At 40.3% G+C, this 22,851-nt stretch overlaps 1 protein-coding gene across 2 annotated transcripts in view; it reads left to right on the top strand.

Moving 5' to 3' along the window:
* Nucleotides 1-10,402, top strand: part of DENND1B (DENN domain containing 1B) — a 154,547-nt gene extending 144,145 nt beyond the window's left edge. For both annotated transcript variants that reach the window (XM_053985040.1, XM_053985041.1), the window contains 3 exons: nt 503-582; nt 1,623-1,836; nt 3,057-10,402. In XM_053985040.1, the coding sequence (XP_053841015.1) occupies nt 503-582; nt 1,623-1,836; nt 3,057-3,608 (846 nt within the window). In that variant the 3' untranslated portion in view covers nt 3,609-10,402. The remainder of the gene's footprint in view (nt 1-502; nt 583-1,622; nt 1,837-3,056) is intronic.
* Nucleotides 10,403-22,851: the final 12,449 nt, after the last annotated feature.

The raw sequence follows: 22,851 nt of genomic DNA, 5'->3' as shown, positions 1-22,851 counted from the left end.
TACTCTGTAGTCCTGTGCAGCACCATAACCAAAACTTAGCTTTATAAAGAGACTCCCAACTTCCTTTGTATTTTCTCCTTCAAAAGTCAATTTTTCTTCATGCTCAATAGACCACATGAACCAAAGCTTGGCAAATACCAAAAGTACTAAACCACGATGCTTTTTGTAATGTGCTTTCAAGAAAGGGTAGCTGGTAGACTTGAGTGATGCTTTTCCTCCAATATCCAGGCTTCTGCTAATCAATGCTTTGCATAAATAATAAGGCACACCAGGCTTTGCATAAATAAGGAAGCCCTCCATAGGCCATGAAGAGAAATGGTTCTCTTTAATTGGTGATGCTTGAGGACTTGGAACAACCTTTACAAGCCTTTATCAATATGGGGTTTGTCTCATGAAGTGCTCAGAAGCCCTAATGAGTGAAGTGGCAGCTGGTCTCCGAATAAGTAATGATGAAATAGAAAAAAAATAAACAAAATCATAATGGTAATTGTCCTTCCTCCAGACTCGTTTCAACCAGCGGCTCAGTAACCAGGATGTTGCCGTGGATGAAGATGACGATGATGAAATTGAGAGAACAAGCAAGTAAGAAGCCTGTTTGGCTGGGTTATGTATGTAGAGGAGAGAGGGTACCAAGTGTTATTCAGCAAAGTGGAGTTCAAGTGACACATTTTTCTCCTGTCCAGGCTGCTAGCTCAATTCTGTATCTAGATGATGTCAAGTAGTTTAGGATTTAAGTCTGCTTTAAAAGAGGGACAGGCTATTATATCTTTTCATTATTTATAGTGTCTAGAATAGCTTGACATAATCCTCAGTCTTCACAGCCTCCAGATAAAAAGACTACATACACAAAGAAACAGCAAAATATTCATCAACATGGTGGGCAGTGACCTCAGCTAATCTATTCTTTAAGGCTTGTGTTGTGGCCATGACAATGGGACATTTTTTGAAGGGTCTGAAAGACAAATAATGTCTTGGAGCTTTTATATTGAGGTCTTCCTATATGAGAACTAAAGGAAAAGTGTCAGTTGAGGCTTAAGCTGCATTGAGGCATTTTCTGAATTGAGGAGTTGATTTTTGATAATGAACATCTGGATATAAACCAGAAAGGACATTGACAGCAAAATCAGGCAGCTTAGGCTGTGATATAGTAGGGAAGACAAAGCTAGTGAAGTGTTAAAAGGATGTAACAAAAACAGTGAGCCGTGGAAAACAGCCTTTGTAGCAATATTGATAGACAGAGGTAGAAGAAGACCATGGTAGAATGGGGGTCTGAGGTAAGGATGTTGCAATGAACAAGAGAGGAAATAACAGACAAAAGCACCAGTTGTCCTTGCAGATAGCCAGTACTTCAGTAAATCTGCCCATGTGATGGAGAAGAGTTGCAGTAGCAGTCTTGCCACTAGAACAAAATGTCAGGCTAGGCCAGGAGGCAGCTAATGGTGGTAACTACATCTCCATCGACACCATATCTCTGTGTTCAGGAAAATTCTCGAGTAGAAAGATATTCCAGGTTTATGTTCCCATTCAAAGCTCTTGAAACAAATTCTCCCTATGTCCTTTTAGAAGTGGCTATAATAAAATGGCTTTTTTGTTCCTATCTGATGGAAAAGTTTTGTTTTCAGGTTATCATCAGAAGACAGCGAAGAAGCTTCTGCTTACTTTTATGATAGTGATGGTTCTGGTGAAACTGGAATAACTCAGCATCAAGGAGAAATGGACTTGCTTGGAGAGATTCTGGACACGCTGAGCACACACAGTTCAGATCAAGGAAAACTCTCAGGAGCAAAGAGCCTGGATTTCTTCAGATCAATGGATGACATTGATTACAAGACTGCGGTTAGTCTTCTGCTTTCATTTGAAAACCAACCCAAGTCCATTTACAGTGGAATCCTGCTCTTGTGGAATGAACAACATGCAGCTCAGACACTGCAGCACAGTCCTTAGAATTGCTGATGTGTCTTCCTGGGGCTATATAACAGTACACTCATGCTGGCCACTGCATGATGGTTTTTTACCAGCCAAGAAATTGTCAGGTTACTAAGTCATCTTGGAACAGTATTTTTCCCCTAAAGCAGTAACCACATAGAGAGCTGTGAACAGTATAATAATTTACTTAATCAAATAGTTTAATATTATATTATATAATATTTTTTTTCTGTTAAATCTGATATGCCTTGAGCTGGTTTAGGATTTTTTAATGCGGTTTAAAAGGCATTTTTCACCTTGTAGACTTAGACTAGTCATAGTGATACGATAATATTTCCTTGATTTAAGTCATGGAATCCAGGTGGTAATTGCACCTGAAACACTGCTAGAATAGTACTCCAGAGTTTTCTAAGAGGGCTCCTTGTTCCTATTTTAGGTAGAGTTGCACTGGTCTTTTAGTGTAAACACACTGCTTGCCTACCGTTTTAAAACTTTCACCAAGTCAGTGCTGTGGTATTAGCCAAAAAAACTTAGTGTTTTTGAATTCCAGCACATGTCAGCTGTCCAACACTTATTTTTTGCTGAAAGGGATCCTATAGTAGAAGATTTGTTACTGGTGCAGTGCATACTGATGCAAATATTTATAAAGCTTGTAAAATTTTATATTATGAGGGTCACACAGGGGTTAGATTAATAAAATGCCCAGTTTTGTTTGACCAAAGAACTTTAATATTGAAAATTGGTATAATTAATTACTGAAGCAAAGAGGAAATGCCATCTGGTTTTAGTTTTAGTTCCCCTCCCTCTCATATTATGGGTACAAACGAGAAAACTGTGTCTTTGTTCACTGTCAAAACTGCTTGTGCCAAGACTGAATGGACAGAGGAGACAGAAATCCTTCCTCTTTGTGGTACCAGAGGCAGTCCTTAGGCTGAGACAGTGTTCTCTGAGGAAATGTAAAAACACTTGGCCTTGCATTGTGTCTGGGATTCTGTAACACTGAGCCCCAAAGGGAATCCATGATTTAGGAACATACAAAATCCTTTCCCGTACTTGTGTTTCAAAAATACCAGTGTAGAGATGTTTCTTGTGACATTAACTATGAACACGTGTTTTTGGTTTTTTTTCAGAACAAGTCAAATGCACCTAGTGAGAGCAACCTTACCCTGCTCTGCAGCAGTGCTAATGACCAGGCAGAGTGGAACCTCGGCCAGGATGACAGTGTTCTCCATGGGAAGCAGCTCCCCCCGTCGCCAAGGAAGCAAGTTTCTTCTGCTGGCCAGAGAGAATCTCTCTCAAGGATGGAAGAAGAAAAGAGTGGCAAAACCTTTACTACTGACAAGATGGACACCACTAGTTTGACATCCCTATCTTCAGTACGACCAAGTGCCCAGTTTACTTCCCTAGAAAGTTTCAAAGCAGGCTTTTCTTCCTGTCAGTATGCAAAGCCTAATGAAACACTAAGCAATACCTCAGAAGATCAGCTCCCAGCAGGTCTTGCTCAACAGCCATCCATTCTGGTCCCTTGGGAGAAAGGTGGGAAGGAAGGAGATGAAACTCCAGAAGAAGGTGGACTTCTTCAAGAAGTGGTGTCATTATGTAAACTGAATTCTGCTTTTCACTATGGTTTAAATATTTCAAAGGATAGCTTATCCAGCAGTAGCAGTGGAAATAAAACGTAAGAAAAGTATGAAAAGAGAAACTTGACTCCCATCAGATGTTAAAGGAAGACTACTCAGGACTCCATGTAACTCCATATAGGATGATAACCAAAAAAAAAAGAAAAGGAATAAGAGATCTTCAGTTACAAAAATAATTCTCTTCAGTTGAGTATGCATTTTCTGCCATTGGACATTCGCTTCTACGTTTACTCGGTTCATTTGTTGGCTGTAGTTAGGTCCGCAAAATGGAACTAAATGTATGAATGCACTCTGAAATCAGGTACTAGTTAGTCTTTGTGTTAAAAATACAGCAAGTGTATGGTGCTTCCTAGCTTTTGCTTCCTCTGAGCAGCAAGGGTGTCACCTAAAGGTAGCCAGGTTTTGAAGGTACTATGTTAATCCCATTAGCATGAAATGAACCAAGCAATCTAATTTGTCTGAAATGTACAAATGTTAATATTTGTAATGAATAATAATTGCCTTAATCTTTTGAGAAGGGGTTTAACTGTCTTAGAAGATAAATGCAAATCTACAAAACAGCAATAATGATTTTCCATGGCAGGAATTTGCTTCAGCAAAGGCAGGGGGAGGAAAGGAGACTTTCTATAGATAAGGAATTTCTTGTGACTATAACTTGGAACTTACTCCAAACTAAAACTGTGGCTCTGTCTTCCAGACTTCAAAAAGGTAGCAAGTGGTTTTCTCTCTTCTATTAAAGTACATGAAGTGCTGAATTATAATGTGACATTTATTGACTTCTGTTTACAACTAAGACACTTTAAAGACACATTATCAGTTTCCCTAGGTAGACTAAATCACCAAAAAATTCTCAGAAAGGAAAGGGTAAGTGGAATTGATAGACTTCTATTATTTTTTTTATTTTCTGCATTTTAATAGTTGGAAAACTAATTTGTGCCTGATTTGTAACACTAGAAAGCTAAATTTATAGATTCAGTTTGAGACTGCATATATCCAACTCTCATTTGCCAAGTTGAACAAACAAAATCTTCTTTATAAATTTAGTGAAGGAAAATAAATGGTCCTGATGTATAATGTATTTAGAACAAGCATTTTCCCTCCTTCTGGCAGTGTTCCTGACGAGTATTTAGGTATTTAAAGTCTGAACATTTTTGATGCTCTATGGAGCAGCTCTTTAATTTTTAAAATTTTCTTCATCTTTTCTTTTTCCACCTCACCTTACATACCTTGTCTCCTAACAGCTTAGACAGAAGAGACAGTTAATCAGTTTCAGCAGATTGGAATTGTCAGCTTTGAGGGGTATTTGTGGTAAAGTTGGTAGAAATAGCACATGGGTATAAAAGGAAGTCTGCCTGAGAAGAATGTTCTGCTGCTCTTCTAAGTCATGAAACCTTTTTTCTTTCCCTCTTTGTCATGAATGATTTCTGTTAATCTCAGCCTAGGTCTGAGTGAGCACGTTCCTGGGGTTGGTGTTTGGATCAGATTGTGCTTTAGTACCTTAATAGCAGTTTGTAACAGAGTTTCATATCAGTTGCCTCACAGAGATTTATTAATTCATTTTCCTTCTAGCTGACGCAAATGGAAAGGGCTTTTTTGGCTGCCTTCTTACAAGGCAGCTGGCCTAAGGGAATTGCTCCATGTCATGGCAGAGGCACTGTTTGGAACCTCACCAGAGAGGTCTCAGAGGTCTCAGTAGAGTGAGACCTGGGGTTAGTGCAAAATTTCATCTTGTTCCAGAATGAGAAGGGCTGGGCCAGTACTTACCACTGAGGATGAGCCTCCAGAATTAATTTTTTAATCAGTGCAACAAAGCTAAAACATAGTAAAAGTGCAAATCTTGAAGAAATATCTGTGTCTGATCAAGCATGAACATTTTGGAGGGCATCTGCATTGCTGGAGAATATCAGTGTTCCAGAGTTAGCAGTTGTACATCCAGAACTCTGTACTCCAAAGTACTTGTTTATCCTTTGGTTTCCTCTTGTGCATCAACATGATACATTGTGAACTTTTGTAAAAACAAAAAATGTTACTTGGCAAAATATTTTGCACTATTAGAAATTTAAAGTATTATAAAAATAATTTAAATCTTCACTCTCAGCTTTCCAAGTGGGTCAGGCCAAGTGGCTCATCTGCTGTTCAGATGACAAAGCTCCAGAGCAGCCTGATGGTTCCTTGTTTAAAGCTGGCATTAATGTCTTGAGGGCATTCTCCCTTGCTGGTACTAAGCATTGCCCAAGCATAGTGCTGCAATAGGCAATACACAGGTTTTTGTTCTTGTAGCACTTCTCACTTCTTAATTCATCTCCTTGCATTTTGTGATGAGAATTTCAAGGTTCAACTTTTCCTTTCCTCTGCATCTCACGTGATGTTTCTATCCATGGTTCAATCTAAGTTGCTTTGTTTCCTTCATTTATTAAAGTAAGTAAACAGTATCAATGTTTTAAGGAGGAAAATAGAAGAAAACCAGAAATTATGGCCATTATTACTTTCAAAACCATCAAACACCTAAGTCCAGGAATACTGCCAGAAAATGGTTTTCAGAATCTTCTTTCATAAATCTTACTGGCTTTACATGAGGGTTAGATACTGAACAAATAATCACACAGGTTGTTCCGTTCTCAGCTTTGTGGAATAAATATGGAAGCCATGTGAGACTGCTAGTATTCATAAATTTTTATAAGAATCATAAAATTGAACGTTTGATAGTGGAATCTTTCAAAATTGAGGCATTGTAGTAATAATTCACTGCTTCATGGAGTGAAAATGCAGGCTGAAAAGAAGTAAACAGATTAATTAAAACATGATAACATTCAACTTAGAATTTTAATTTCAGTCAAAATGTTTCTGTGCTTATGCTGCATTGTTTCCTTACTATTTACAAAGTTCATAGTTTGTTTACAATCATTAAATAGTATGTCTCTTTTGGTTTTGAACCTTGTATGGGTTCAGAAATAGCTTGGTCTTATATATGTGTTGATTTTAACTGTAGGTACATTTTTTACTCTGTAATATACAGAATCTTTTCCACTTACTATCAGTGATCTTTTAAAAAGGCTAATATTTGTGCCTTATTTGAATAGAATTGCCAATTACCAAATAGATAAGAGTCCAAACTGATATTTCTGGTTCAACACTCTTGTTCTCTGTCCTTGTGATAACATGAAACTGTTTATTGGCTACATATGCAGTATTTTTAGTACCACAGTGGGTTCTATATTAAGATAAATTTTCCAGGTCCAGTACTTTGCAAGTTTTATACTTGTATGCTTTTTAGTTGTGGAAATCCTTCTAGTGTCTTTGAAAATCATCAACACTGATCACCAGCTACTGGTGAGAACTGAATTCTTCTCAGTCAGAGCTCCTGTGGTCTTCTTCAGAGACATCTCTTTTCTTCAGGATCTCAAAAATCTCCCCGTTTCTCCTGTTTAAGGGAGGTACCAGGTTATTTGATTAAGCTTTGTGGTCTGTTACTTACACATAGGAACAAATTTCCAATGTAGAAAGTCAAACCAGGACTTGAAATTAATAATTTTGAGTTTATTTTGCATAGATGTCTGCCTAAAATGAGCCATATCACTCATCTGGTTTGGGAGGAAAAAGTAAGGGCAGTGGAAGGACAAAGGGATTCCTGGGTTGTTCCAGTGCAGTGTGGTGAAGCAGAGCCTGAAGTCCACAGGAGAGATAGTAACTTTGAAGAAATCCAGATTTCAGTTCTAGCTCAGTTACAGTGGTTCCAGCTCAGTCATGTAGGTAAAAGTAATATTGCCTGTGGAGTTAACTCCCTGTGGGATTTGCAGAATGGATAATAAATACGTTGTCCCAGTCAAAGCCTTCCCATTCGCGTGTAGAGATGTAGTGAGGAAAACTGCAGATACCAGGGAAGGGCTGTGGATGCAGAGGTGATCCCTACCTACCCTCTATGCATGCAGAGGGCAATCTGTGTAGAATAGGCAGTGGTTTGCTCTTCCATCTCACATTTTTGGGCATCATGTAGTTCTGAAAAATAGACTTGTTCTGAAGAAAAAATGTAGTTGTAGAAGTTGTCATAGAAGTTGTTGACTGAACCCTTCCTTGTCATTTAGCATTTCAGTGGTGCTGCTGCTGTTGGGGTGGGATCATCAGAAACTCTCAACACTGGCTGAAGTTCCCTCTCAGGCATTGTAACACAGACTTCAGGCAGAGTTTTAGACAAGTGCTGAGTGCTTCTGAAAATCCCACCCAATCTATTAGAAGACTGTTTTAGACTTTAAAATTCTGTTTTAGATGTCTTCTCAGGTTTTAGGATGAGCTAGTTTACAACCTCGTGTTCTTGTAAGCAATGTAAAGTCTAGGCAAAAGAACAGTTAACCCAGGTGTTTAAAACAGCTTCTCCTTATTCACCTACAGTCAATGATACTCAGTTCTACAGAACAATGTTTTGTTGGTGCAGCTGTATAATAAAATTGCTAGGAGCATCTAAAATACCTTTTCTATGCATGTAAGTAATCAAAGAAACATTTCATGCAATAATCAAGTGCCAGCATGAGGCCCTTTTGCAAATGCCCCCTGTGTAATCCTGACTGTACCCTGTCCTGCAGGAAGAACCCCTAACCATGGACCTCCCTGACTCCAGGGAGAGCTCCAGAGGAGCTTTATTTCCAAGGAGTTAGCATCTCCTCCCTTGGCACCAGCCTCTAGTCCAGGTGCTGTGAGACTCTAGCCAGTATATTCCCAACAGCCTAAAATTTCAATAATAAACAAAAAATAAACAAATGCGGCTAATAAACTTAAACAGCTTCTGTATTGCAAAGCTCAGGATGGTGAAGGCTGTCTGTTCCCATGGTATTGCAGTAAATCTTTGAAGAATGAATGTAGAAATAATTGCACCAGCAAAACCAGTATGAATGGTGATGTGACTTGTCTTCAGTAACTTCTTGCTGCTATTAGGCATGTCTGCCTCTGCCGGGTGTTGTTTGCTTGTTAGCAGAATCTGAGCTGACCAGAACATGTCCTCATCTTCACCCCAGGAGCATGGACCACAGCTGGCCTAGAATTCATGTTCCTCAGGGTGTTGAAAATAAAGGAATGGAAAGGGGTGATACGGTTGGTTTGTACAAAACCGCCCTTGATCTGTTTTGCAATCTGTTCCACAGTTTCAGTCAGTGGCCAGTTGAAAGCACTTGACAGGTCTTTCTGAAAGCTGCTCCACTTATTCTTGTAGAGTTTCCTGGTGAGTCCACAGCCACCTCAGTCTAGAGGGACATCCATAACCCATGTAGTTGGCCATTGCCATTGCCATCCTCTGCTGGGTTGGGGTATGAAGCAGGTAACACAGTTGGAAGCTACTCCAAGGTGTACTGTAGTGAAGGGTACTCAATTAAATTGTACTATTACATAGCTCAATACTAACAACACTTGTATTTAGAATCCAGTAACAGTATTAGTATTTGGAAAATAAGTTGAGTTCAAGTATGTTGACATTTATTATGATTCTGTGTGAATTAACATTCTTTCTGTTTAAAATAAGGGAGCAACTTGGTTGGAAGGGGGGAAAGTGTTGACTTTCAAATCTTCAGTGAATTTTGTGCAATATTACCCCTTATTTCAAAGTAATTTAGTAGAGCACATCTGCTTTCAAGCAGATCCATGAAATTGTATTTTTTAGAAATGTGTAAAATTACATGTAACTTTGAAATATGGTTGTATGATAAAAACATGAAGAAATCTATGGTAATGAGGCAAATGTATATTTCTAGTGACTGGGAGTGATTATGGATGTCACATTCTGTAGAAATAATAAGGCCTAAGACAATATTCACATACCAGTAGTTCCAGGTAACTCTTAAAAATAAAACCTGGTTAAATTGAAGGATAGCTGTTAGAATTTATGATATTGAGTTTATGCTTTGATCATTTGTTAATCATGGGTAAAAAGCTGAGGTGTAAATACTGCTTTTCAGGACCAGCAGTGAGGTGAGGGTTCATAACAGTGACCACAAGAATTTAGTTTGTGACATCCATAATTATCAAAAGTCATTACTTAAAGCATCTACTAATGTTGCCAGTATCCTTTTAAGTTTTTGTAAATTAATTTCTTTGTATATTGATGTACATTTTCTTTTAACCTTTGGTTTTTCCTTGAGACCTTCTTTAAATTAATATACTTGAATGAGGCAATAAAGCACTGTGGAAGAACTAATCTTGGTGCAGCTTGCACACAAGCACATAACATCTGTTACTTCATGATTTTTGAGGAGGAAGAGAAATTTAAAATACTTAGATGTTTGGCAAACTGTCAGTTTGTGTTTGTTAATTTTAAATCTCTGCCAGATATGATGAGAAATGCCTCGACGTGGAACAAAGCAACATCATGTATCTTGATGCTTCTAAATTATTTTTTTATAACTTTTCTTTTGTGACCCTTGAAAACCATTCCCAATAATGTCCCTTATTGTGAGCCTTTGATCCTTAAAAGAGAGGCATAAAGTACAGGATACATTGAGATTTTATTGATAATTTTGAGATTAAAAAAACTCACACACCAAACAACCAGCATTGTCCTTACAGTTTTAAAAATTTAGTTACTGACATTTTAACAAAACTAGAGCCAAATTTACTCCATGCTTTTGCACCTTCTTGACTACTGTTCAAAGTCATCTCGAGAACTGTAATTCTGACCTTAGACTACTGTTAGTAGTGCACTGTCTAGATGTATTAAGTGAGCTGTGATGTGTGGTGTGGTTTGTTTTTTCTTTTCCTTCCAAAGTTTGTGACATCAGTAGAAGTTTTTGGTGAATTCCACGTGACCATAAAGTGCCCAACACTGTACAATAAAATAAAATTTAACAATATCTAAATTCCTTGGGTGATGCGGGTTCTTGTTTGATAGGTTGATCTGAGCAGCGTTTTCGTGTTTATCAGGCATAAAGATTGAAATGACCCTGTATTATTTTGGAAGTTTTTCTCCATTGAAAGAACATTTCATTTTCTCAAATATAGAGAAAGCAGAATGTGTTTCCTTGAATGCAATAATGAATTGATTAGTGCAAATGTTAAATGTTGATGTCCTTTGAAATTTCAGTGGTAATTTGGATCTTTTAAAAACCTTAGGTAGTCATTCCTTTTTGTTAAACAGCTTTTCTCAGGCTCTAGATCTTCAAATTACTGCCAAAAAGTAGGTATATTATATTTTTTCATAGATTAAGAAAGCAATATATTAAGGAGAAACAAGCAAGAAGAAGGTACAGTAATAATTGATGGATGCTGTGGTTTGAACCTTTCACATTAGATTTTAAAGAAAGTAATAATAATTGTGATCTCACCAAGTATTTTTGTACTGCTCAGCCAAGTATTATCAGAGAGCTCTTGGGGATCCTGTTGGTGAGGAGGATGGGTGCCCAACCTCCTGTGATAGCTGTGGTGGGATCTGATGAGGGGTCACATTGTGCTGCTGGGAGGCGCTGGGGCCTCCCCTTTTTACAAACCTGCACAGCCCCTGCTCTTCCTGCCCTGCTCCCCTGGGCCTGGCTGGGCTGTGACCCACGGGCACAGCTGGTGACCTGCCTTCATCCCCCTCCCTGCTGCTGCAGAAAGCACCTCTTGGCTTTGTGGGGGAGGTGGGGAATAAAACAAAGGTAGGTTTTATCTGTGACTTATGGGGGCAAAAAGACGTGTAAGGGGTGAGGTGTACACAAAAGGATGTGTAAGGGGTGAGGTGTACACAAAAGGACGTGTAAGGGGTGAGGTGTACACAAAAGGACATGTAAGGGGTGAGGTGTACACAAAAGGACGTGTAAGGGGTGAGGTGTACACAAAAGGATGTGTAAGGGGTGAGGTGTACACAAAGGGATGTGTAAGGGGTGAGGTGTACACAAAAGGATGTGTAAGGGGTGAGGTGTACACAAAAGGATGTGTAAGGGGTGAGGTGTACACAAAGGGATGTGTAAGGGGTGAGGTGTACACAAAGGGATGTGTAAGGGGTGAGGTGTACACAAAAGGATGTGTAAGGGGTGAGGTGTACACAAAGGGATGTGTAAGGGGTGAGGTGTACACAAAAGGATGTGTAAGGGGTGAGGTGAGCCTGGCTGGTCTCTGATGCTCCATCCTTCTCAGGGGGAGGGCTCCTGACTCTTCTCCTGCTCCAGCATGGAGGAATTCCTCCATGGACTGTGGGTGGATCTCTGCTCCCCAGGGACCTCCCTGGGCTGCAGGGGAATATCTACTCCAGCATCTCCTGGAGCACCTCCTGGAGTAACTCTGGCACCTGGAGCACCTTTTGGAGCAGCTCCTGCCCCTCCCTCCTCACTGACCTCAGTGTCTGCAGAGCTGCTTTCTCTTTTCTCTCTCCTCTCTCTCAGCTGCTATGACACAGGGTATTTCCCCCCTTGTGTTATCCCAGCAGTGCTGCCACTGTGGCTGATCAGCTCAGCCTTGGCCAGCCATGGATCTGTCCTGGAGCCAGCTGGCATTGCCCCCATCAGACATGAGGGAAGCTTCTCACAGAGGCTTTTTAATGTAGTTGCAGGTGTATGACTATAATTCAGCTAGTATTTTCCATTGAATGGCTATGCAGTGTAATCTGTTACTCACTCTTCTATATTAAAAGCATTTTGATACCTTATGCAGACAAACCATAGACACTATGGTTTCAATATTTGTATAGTCAATCCACAACTGATGAGAAAACTACAAATTATCTTGATACAAAACAATGAGGGTGTGATTTTAACACTTGCTGTTAGATCTGTGCTAGCTTACTGCAGCCAGCAGAGTGATACCAGCTGTGAAGTGTGGTAGCAAAGCGATCCTCACTGCTAGATTAAGCATAGCACATCTTGTAGTCATTCCTTTGATTTACCAGTGGATGTGTTAAAATTCACCTGTTAAAATGATAGCTGTGAAAACGAACTTTTTCACCTGTTAAAATGATAGCTATGAAAATGAACTCTTTGTCGTAGGTCCAGATTATGAGTCAATTGAAGACATTATAAAAGGAATCTTTGCTGAAGGAGCGGGAAGCTATGAATTCTTTCAGGTAAAGTTCACCTGCTTTCCTTAGTTTTTATCTCAGGGCATTTGAGAATATGGTTGCAACTTGCCTTCTGTGGATGTTTGTGTCAAGTTCTTTCAAGCCCAAGAATGAGAAAGGACTGAAAAAGAGTAGGTAATAAGAAAAGGCAGTCTAAGTTAAGTTGGCAGATTTTACACAGATGGTGCAGCAGGACTCTTCCTGTTGATACAATACCAAGTGTCTGTGAACAACTCAGAGGGGTTTGGTGTACCAGCCACATGGTACCTCCCTGGGTACGAAAGCTGGCTGGTGTATTAGAAGTCGTGTCATTTGAGGGAAAAATGCAGCTCAAAGCACCAATTTACTGGGGAATTATTTAGAAGGAGAAATCAGAAACTCTCCTATTCATTAGTAATGTCTTGTTGTGCTTCAAAAGCAGATGAAAATTGTTTTTGCAACTCATTTCTACTTTCGCACAGTCCAGCTGCAGCCAATCCTGAATGATGGGCAAAGCATTTAATTTTCATTCCAAAACTCACTGCATGTTAACCTCATGTTCACAAAACGAAAAATAACTTTATCAAATTCAGGGATTTAGATTTTTATTTGATGTGACAAGCAATAACAACAACAACAACAAAAACCTAAGCAATGCCCGGAGTGTTGTTGTGGGTTTGCTGGTGTTCAGATAAAGCAGAGTAGAGTCTGTCTGCAGATTTTCACCAGTCAGAAAAAAATGCTAACAGCTTCTTGCACTTCAAAAGCCCAGAGGCCGTCAATCCCGTTGGAAATTATGTATGAAACATAAACAAGTACTAGTTCTAAAAACAAAGTTTGGGAAGCACATTTGGAATATGCTATGGGCTGTATATTACTTCCTTTCTGTGACTGCCTGTTTCACATTCCTTCTGAAAGTCCAAGGGCTGGGATTCTGATGGTGTACTGCTCACTGTTTTTATTTTTGGGTCCACTTCTTCTCTCAAATAATTGTCACTGAAAGATTGGGAAGAAAGCAGCAACAAGCCCCCACCACTGAAAAAGAAAGATACATTGTGGCCTACAACGAATCTACTAGATTTGGTTGCAAGGCGGCTTTTCCTATTAGGTCTGTTATGTGTTAGGACTTAACAATTAAGTCCTAAACGACTCAGTTTCCTGGATGAGCCACAGCAGAGATGTGCTCTGTCATATGCAGCTTATACAATCACTTCCCTACAAAAGTTTGTTTTCCAGCTCTGTGTAATCCTGTGAATAACTAAATTGTGGTACTCTGCCTTGAAATGTGCTTTACAAATTGTAGTTGTAACAGAAAGTTCTGTCCTGCCTACAGACCTCAGCTCAGTTCCATCCTTGCACTGGCTCCACATTCAATAATACACCAGCAGTGTACAATAATACACCAGCAGTGTTCTGTTCACTGTTCCTTTTGATAAAATAACCTGTTAATATAGTACCACCTGTTTAGCAATGAGAAGGATTATGTACTTAAAATGTTCAGCTGAATAATACATATAAACATCTGACATTTGGTCTGCTCTGAGACTAGGCGACATGCTTATTTAACGATTTCGAAAATGTTAAAATGGTGAGGTAGAAATTAAAATGTCATTTTAAAATATTTGTATTTAACTTATCTGGTTCAGTCCTTTTCTACATTTCCCCTTGGCATATTTGTACTGGGGGTCATGGTAGCAGTCTGACACCACAGATACTTTGAACGATATACTGAACATTGTTGGCATTTCAGCCTAATTAGTTGCATCCTATTTTGTGATTTGTCTTTGGTCCTTTGCGTTGCTGGCCCAGGATTTTTTTTGTAATTTTTTTTATGCTCATCATTGTCTCATTTTAAATGTCAACTGACCAGTATTTGTGTAATTGATTTTTTCCCCTTCTTTTCTCCCCAGTGCCAGAAAATTTGACAAGCAATTTCTACATCTCATGCAGGCTACACAAGAAAAATACATCCCAGGACTGAGTGACAAATACAAACTAATCCAGTCTGTGCAAGTCCTGAGTGCAGCCACATATTTTTCTGGCCAATGGTCACTGTTACCCATAGTTCTGAACCAGAATGATCTTCTCTGGGACTGGTTTAGTCATTTGTGCTAGCATTGGGCCACCCCCAAAAGGCAGATCTGCATCTTCTCTGTTGGGCTCATTTCTCATGCAAAAATCTGCTGGAGCTTCCTTCTGCCTGGGGTCAGGTTTATCCTGGTTGTCTGTGATCCTGCTACGGATCCCACAGGAAGAAAATGCTTGACATTGGGCTTGTTCAACTGGGCATTGAGGTTTTATACATTCCAGAAGGAAAGTCTCCAACTGCTGGTTTGCTTTAAATGACCCTCACTTGTGCCCACAGGAATATTTAAATCTCTGGAAGAGCTGCAGTCACTGACATGTGAGGATGCACTGCCAGAAACGGAGTGACATGAGCGGTGCACCTATTGCTCTTCTGGTTTGCTTTTTTTCCTGCTTTGTCACTGGGCTCTAGGTCAAGGTTGCTCCTTTTGTGAGTGTTTCTAGGTCATTGTAGCCAATGTGTGAAGCACTGTTCCCAGGGTGGTGCTGCAGGCAGCCAGGAAGGAGAGGCTGATGCTTTTTCCTCCAAAACAAGCCTGAGCTCCTGGCTGGTCCTAAAGCGGCTGTGGTAGAGGCAGGGTGCCCTGTCTCACTGGATGCCCACAGCTTCTTATATGGGCATCCTCTCCCTGCTTGCTGAGGAGGGATCAGAAGCAGTTAAGGCTGCATTTATTTGTTTAAACTGTTCTGTCCTTCGAGCAAAAATATGTGGAAACCCTCCTCACATCTCCCCTGAAGACTTACACTTCCCTAATCTGCCTAGCAATTGTGCAGTTACCTGAGGGTAACACCAGAACTCCTGTTACCTGTGTGCCAGCTGCTTGGGAGATGCTCAGTTATTTATTTTGTGGGGCAGAAAGCAGCTCTGTAACCCGAGGCTCTCCCATGCCCTGACTGCCTGGGCACTGCAAACACGCAGGGGCTGCTGGCACAGGTGACAAGGGCCACAGCCAGCGTGGTCACGTTGCCTTAGGGTGGCTCTGCACAGCCCTTCCCTCCCACTCCTCCCCTGCTGCTGCTCCTGCCGAATCTCTGCTGCCAAGAAGGGTTAGTGCAGGTGCCAAGTGAAGCTGAGTGGGTTTAAATTGGAAACACACATTTGTGTCAGCACTGGTTATTACAGTGCGTGCCAGTGGAAATTGCGCTTTTGCTGGAGCTACAGGTGGAACCTGAAAGGTCACACACAATATTGAGCTGAGGAGAATGGCATGCTTCAAACGGTGCCATGAGGAGCATGGAACCAGATGAAGGCCTGTGTGGCTTTTCTCTGATCAAAATGGATGATTTAAAGCCATGATTTGGACATGCCCGTCTCCGTGGTGCTTGACAATGTTAGATGGATTGCTGGGGAAGGAATTGCTTTGTCAAATGTCTCTGGGGAGAGAAAAATCATGGCCTGATAAAATCAGAAATTAAAAGCAGTGTTTGTGAAACAAAATCAAAAAACAGCAAAGTCACTCAAACTGGTTGCAATATAAAATCTCCTAATATATATTTTATTCCAATAAATATAATTTGAAAGAATGTAAACTCAGAAAAATCATGACTGAACTGAGACCTCTGCCTGGCCTTCAGTACTTCACCTGTGCCTTGATTCATAATTTATGCTCTGGCTTTTCACTGTGCAAGAGGTCTTCACACCTCATGGCTCGCATTATAGATGGAGGAGTTTAGGTTAAAAACATGTTTTACTGTGAGGCTTGGGATACCGCCCGCTCTCCACATCAAATTCATGTGTGCAATTTAAACAAGACCTCACTCTGCTCCCAATAAATGCACACCAGATGTATCTTTTATAAATGTTAGGTTTTGCAGCATCTTGACACATGCCAGTAGTTTGAAGGCTGTGCATGCTTCAGTGGGGCATGAAAGCCCCATCCATTCATTCAACTGTGACATCTTGCAATAGGCAAAATTCTAGTGGTGTCAGCTATTCGCTGCTCAACTTTATTGAGTTACAATGCCTAATCTGATGCTCTTTTTTTGAATTGTTTTCAGAAGTGTCAGTTTTCTTTAGCTGAGAGGTGATTGAATAGCACAGGAAAAGGAACTTGGCCAAAATCCTCTGATCCGTGATTCCTGATGTTATGTGACATTACACATGTAAGGTTTGTCCTGCAGTGAGACTTGGGGCTTATGTTAAATAAAACATAGTACAGACATTTGGGGCTGCGAAAAAGACTTTGCTGTCTCTTATCTGGAGACAAGATTTCTGCTGTTGGACTGTATTTACTATGGACATTTTAAAAAGTGTGTCAACTATTTATTTAATACTGTAAATTAGATGAAGTTTATTATTAATTAGCATCTGTGGGAACAATAATCACTAGCCAGAGGTAGACAATGACAAAAAATTGTGGCTTAGCTAGTCACTGGCCAAAAAGCTGGATGGGCCAGATGCTTCCTCATGTCCTGCAGGACCAGAAGTTGTGTTTTGGAAGTGCTGGAAGGAAGAGGATTCCTCACCTGAGAATGGGCAGCTGCAGCTGGAAAGTAGCCTGATGTATAGCTCTAAGTCTGTGAAACGTACTCTGAAAGTTTCAGATCACTCAGTTGTACTCAACAGAAGGATAATTCCATTTTGTTGAAATGAGTAAGAATGTTTGTGCTTCCTCAAGGCATAGTGAAACTAATCTGTGGTGGTGATGATGGTGCTCCTCTTCCAGAGAACACAGTGTTTTCTATTTAAACACCACAAGGTCAGATCATTATCATCTTTGGAGAGCAAGGTCTTAGCCACATTCAGTTACTAAAATATTGGCAAATGTGAGTTTCATGGTTTTGAAGCTGTTCCTCATGTTGAGGCTTAAGAGATGCTATTGATCTAGGCAGTGAAATACTCTTACCCAGAAACCTCCTTGGCACACTTGGATTCTCCTGCTTTAACTTGTGCTTTTGAAGAATACACAAACTTTTATTTAGATGTCTGAAAAACAAAAGGACTGGACAGTTATTTTTAAGAAAACACCTAATGATGCTTAACACAGCCCCTGGCACAGAGCTCCTCGTGGGGAATCTGTGACATGGAAATAGTGGCTGACACACACTTATCAAAGGAGGAGATAAGAGTAATACCTCAATGGATTTGGATTCACCAAAGTGCCCTTTGGTTATTTGGCAGTGCTCAAAGTGCCCTGCCCTGAGTGCCCAATGGCTGCTCTGGCTGCAGCACAGCATGCTGCTGCTTGAGTTTGGTTGGTTACATGCCCACATACTGAGGAAAAAAACCAAAATCCTCACAAAAGTTCACATTCACCTTCTCTCCTGGGTGTATCATTTCTGCAAAAGGAGCTGTTGTTGCCAAGAGATTTTTTTAGCAACCTATTTGCCTTCATGACAGGCCTTTAGAGGGTTGGGGTAAGCACAGATGCCTCTTCCAAGAGGGTCAGAGGATGGGGGTGTGGGAATGGCAGGCCTCAGCTGGGAAAGAGAGTGTGTAGAGTATGGAAGGGACCAGAAGTGAGAGGCAGAGATGGCCCATGGCCTCAAAGGCATCTTTTCACTGTTGGGAGTGGTTTCTTTAGGTGCTGCCTTCTCAGTTTCTGCTGTTTGGGAAGGCAGCTGCTCCCAGGCCATTGGGGCAGGGCTGGGCACTGCTCAGAGGGAAGGAATTGTGTCTTCCCTGGAGGTGTCCTGTTCTGCAGCCAGGCTGCAGAGGAGCTGAACCGCTCCCAGGACACCCTGTCAAGGTGCTGTTGCTTTAGAGGCAATAGGACTCTTGGCTTCTGAGATCATTGATCTTTATTGGAAAGTAGCAGAAAGGCTTTTGAAGAGAGCAGAAAATGGGTCTTATATTAAGTGAAGAAAATCCTTACAGCTCTGCCACTTTTCTGCCTGTGCTCATGCACAGTGCTGGGAAGACAGCAGTAATTTGAAAACCAGCATGTAGAAATTAGCATCTGTGGGGCTGTATTGATTTGTGCCACCTTGGGACCTGGCACAAACACGTCCTTTTGATGGTCCAGGGCAGCGGGTTGGTGTGGCTGCAGCAGAGGATGGTACAGATTGCAGTGCTGAGGCTGGCAGCTCCCACTGTTCATCTCATTCCCAAGTATGGAAAATGTTTCTTCATTTGATTTCTAATGGCAAGCTTGACTTCTTAAACTGTAAATATCGTTCTGATCTGGGGATCATTTCCTTTGTAATTGCATGATGAAAGAATCCCATAAAGCAAAAATAACACAGGCTTTGATATAATCCTTATTTATTGGTCATTTTGATCCTGTACAGAGCAAAACAGGAATATGAATCCAGTATCTAAACTATGAACATATTATGTACATCCAGAGAAGGAACAGTAAATTTTACATAAAGCAGAGAAGGCACATAATGCAAGGTAATGATCACTGTTTCACAGGTTGGATGACACCTTTTTCCAAGGAAAAGCGAATGGACCATGAAAAGGGGGATAAGTTGCTTCATCCTTCCCCTGCCTCTGAGTATCTTTGGAGGGATTTGGTGCAGGGCAGACCGTGTGTTCTAATCTAGCACCCTCTCTTTCTTTGTAGAAGGCTATTAGACATGAAGAGAAGGTTGAATATGTAAGGTTTGGGAGTATATTGAGCATTTTTTTTTTCTTTAATGGATAGGTGGTCATGAATAATATATTATACTTCAAGCTTTTGAGTCAAATAGTGAGAGATTAAACAAATGGAACTTTGAAATATTTTAAGTCATTTATGTGGAGGTCCCACCATAGTAGTAGAGGCTACCAGTGCTTCTTTTGGGAACCAGAAGCCAATTTCAGTATTTTTTCCTTACAGCAGCACACATGCTCTCCACAACTCCTAGATGTTATTGCTCCTCCCTGAATGTCTGTGCTTCTATACATTCTATTAAACCCCTAGGCTGAGAAGCAGAAAATACCTTGGCATCTGCTATCTCTGTCTTAATCTGGGGGTTAAATTTCATCAGGGATGTTATTAGACACTCTTTAAAATGTATTCTCTTTTGTTTTAGCTGCTGTTCCCTGGTTGAGACATGGCCCAGAAGGGTCAGTTTTCCTAACCATGCATATTATAGTCGCTGTAGCATGTTCATGAAGCGACAACTTTGGGACTTTTTGTGCTTCTCCAGGCTGCCATTGAGCATTTCCAGCTGCAGCATCTACCTTCCTGCTGCCTTTGGATGTTGCTTCGTTAATTCAGATTTTCAGGAAATGACATTTGTTGCCTTCTGGGCCTTTTTTTTTGTTTGTTGCTTATAAGATCATAGAGTTTTGAATATTTCACATTTTAATCCCTATTTGAAGTAGAACATGCTCTCTGTGAGTTACCCTACTCAGACCTGTTTCAATAGGTGATTCTCATTCCTGACTCACTGTCACCCTCCCTCTCTTTCCTTTGGCCTCACTGCTGTGAAGGTCCAGCTTCACCCTTGCTGTGATCCAGCTTTTGCCTCCACCTCCCTCAAGTGCCATTTACTTTCATTTTCTTTTCTTCTCTCATTTTTCTGTGAATTTCCACCATCTTACTTTTATCACTTCCTCTCCACTGAGGCTGGCAGCAATCACAACTTACTCTAATCTTAGTTTAAAGGTTTTTCCCCTGCCTTCTGTCTCCTTGACTTACTTTCTACAAACTACATTCGTATTTCACTGTGAGATTTTTCTCTTTGTTGTGCTTTTATGGGTGTCTTTTTAATTCTCTAGGAGCATATTCCTCCTGAACTCTCTTTGGTCTGTATGAAAAGTCTTCAGGCTTTCATCTTCTCTGCCTCTTCCTTCCTCTGTACACGCTCCTGGGTATCTTGCTCAGCCCTAAAGATTCTCTCTGTGGCAACACTTTCTGGAATATTTTATTACATCTCTACAGATTGTTTTTCAACTGTCTCCCAAAATTCATCCAGAAAGTCAAACCACAGAGAAGAGCAGATTTACTCTTCAGCTACTTCCTTATTCTTGTTCTGTCTTTCCTTATGCTTTCCTTCAAGTCAGTTCTCCTTGCAAACTGTCTCCATCTTCAGCTGCTTTCTCCCTTTTGTCCTTTTTCTTTGGATAAGGTGATAATTAAGCCTGGAAGGGACCTGCTGATGTCATCTAGTTCAACCTCCTGCTCAAATAAGGGTGGAGTTCAAAGTTAGATCTTTATTATAACCATTCTACTGCTATTTCTGATATGACCTATTTTCTCTTTTTCTTTCTCCATCTCTGCTATTCCCTGAGATCTCTATCAATTATCTCAGATGAGCTCATTGACCAGAAAAACAAGAGCATAAAGCCTGTGTGTGGAAGCATCTTCTTTGCATCCACTTTGTTAGTCCAGTGCTGCTTCTGCTGCTTGGGCCTAATTCATTCTTCCAGATTTGCCCTGGTGTTCAGAGCTTGCTTTTCCCAGCCTTCTCTTCCTCACTCACTTACTGCTTGCCCCTTGTCATCACAGCCTCCCATGTCTTTGCCCACTTGGCCACTTTCTTGGCATGGTTTGTCTTTGGGTCTCTCGCAGCTTTTTTGTGAGTGAGGCAAAACCCACGGGTAAGAATCCACACAAATAACTTCTGCTTCACTTGTGGTCTCTCATCTTCACGTGCTGTTGTTCTTTGCTGTCTCAGTTGCTTCCTTTTTTCCCCCCAATGTTTATGTTTCTTTCTAGCAACGATCACACCTAACAAACTTTACAGTGTGCTTCATTATGCCTCAGCAGTGTCTCATGGGGCAAAAGCTGGGCTAAAGCAAGATTCAATTAAAGGCTACGGCATCTGCAATTACATAAAGCCATGATTTGAAAAGATCTAGAGAAAAGAATTTCTGCTCTCTCTTATTGTAATTTTAGTAACTTCTTTTTCCACTCCTTCCTAAGTTGTCTTTTGAACTCTCTGAATTTAGACTGCAGCTGTACAACAGCAATTGCATTCAAAATAATAAGCTTCAGTAGTAAAGCTGTAAATTTGGCTGGAATAAAATCTGTCATGCATTTTTGCTGTGACTACATTCTGCTTTTCTAACTCAGCTTGAATCCAACTATCCACTCACATTTTCTGTAGTGCCTTGTTTTGAAAGATATTGATGAGGACTGCAAAAAGTCCTCAATGTGCTTTCTATCACAGTTACTGCTAATCATCTCATACAAAAATAAATGTGAGTGGCATTGATCTTCAGCAATCCCTTAAGGGGTCATCCAAACTGAATTATGAATTGATCATTAATTGAAAAGATAAGTTAAACTCTAGGATACTGAGTGTGTATACTCTATTATGCAACTCCTGGAATAATCATCTGGGGGTTTTGATGTGTTTGTCTGGGATGTTTCACCACTGTGGGCACATGCGAGCTGAAGTGCAGAAAGAAATGCTTTCATGGACTTTCCACTCTGTTGCCTGCTTATTATGGGTTCAGATTATGTGGGAGAAATGCTTGTGATTTAATTACTTGAATACATCTGAAAATTGACTGCATGAGTTAAAGTTAATTTTTGCCTCTACATTCCAAAAAACCCTTTGACCTGGGAGCATTTTTGGCACATAGAATCATAGATTTGTTAGGGTTGGAAAATACCTTTAACATCACTCAGTCCAACTGTTAACTTACATTTTCAAATGTCTATTTCATGATAAGATTTCTTTGTATCAAATGTTTGCTTCATTGCATTATGTGTTGATGTGATTTTTATTGCATCTATGTAATTGTTTCATTACAAGATTTCTTCCAAGCTTCTCTGTTACATTTCATGCATTTGTTTCTTTTTCCACAAAAAAAAGAAACAAATTGCTGAGGTTTATGAGGTAGTTAAATAGGATTATTCCTGTTTTAAAAGAGGAAAATTGAGGCATAAAAATTTATTTGCCCATGATCTTATGAGAACTCTTAGCTCCAGGAGAAGGACCAAGTTTGTCCTAGTTATTTTCAAGTCAATGTTCTACCTGTAGGCCACTTCTGCCTCTTCCCTGGTATTCTCCATGAGCTTTAGGAAACATTTCTGAGCATGCTTTTTGGCAGCCAATGTATGTTTGCAATGGGAGAAGCAATAATTTTCTAAAAGGGACCATCGGGTAATATGGTAATAGGGAAAAGGCAGTAGTGTGGATGCACACAATTTGTTTAGGCTATTTAGATTTCATGTCTCCTAACAGGTCAGGTTGTGCCCACTGTGTATTTTAAGCCAGTCTTTTATACTAAGAGAAATATGTGCTTTTGTGGAAACTGAAATTCATTTCACCTTCATTTTAATGAAGCTGGAGGGGCAGCAAGTAAAATGAAAGAACCAGAAGGAAGAAAAA

Source organism: Vidua macroura, chromosome 9, assembly GCF_024509145.1.
Source record: "Vidua macroura isolate BioBank_ID:100142 chromosome 9, ASM2450914v1, whole genome shotgun sequence".
Taxonomy (NCBI): domain Eukaryota; kingdom Metazoa; phylum Chordata; class Aves; order Passeriformes; family Viduidae; genus Vidua; species Vidua macroura.
The sequence above is the reverse complement of the archived record's forward strand: the minus strand, read 5'-3'. Positions and strand labels throughout refer to the sequence as shown.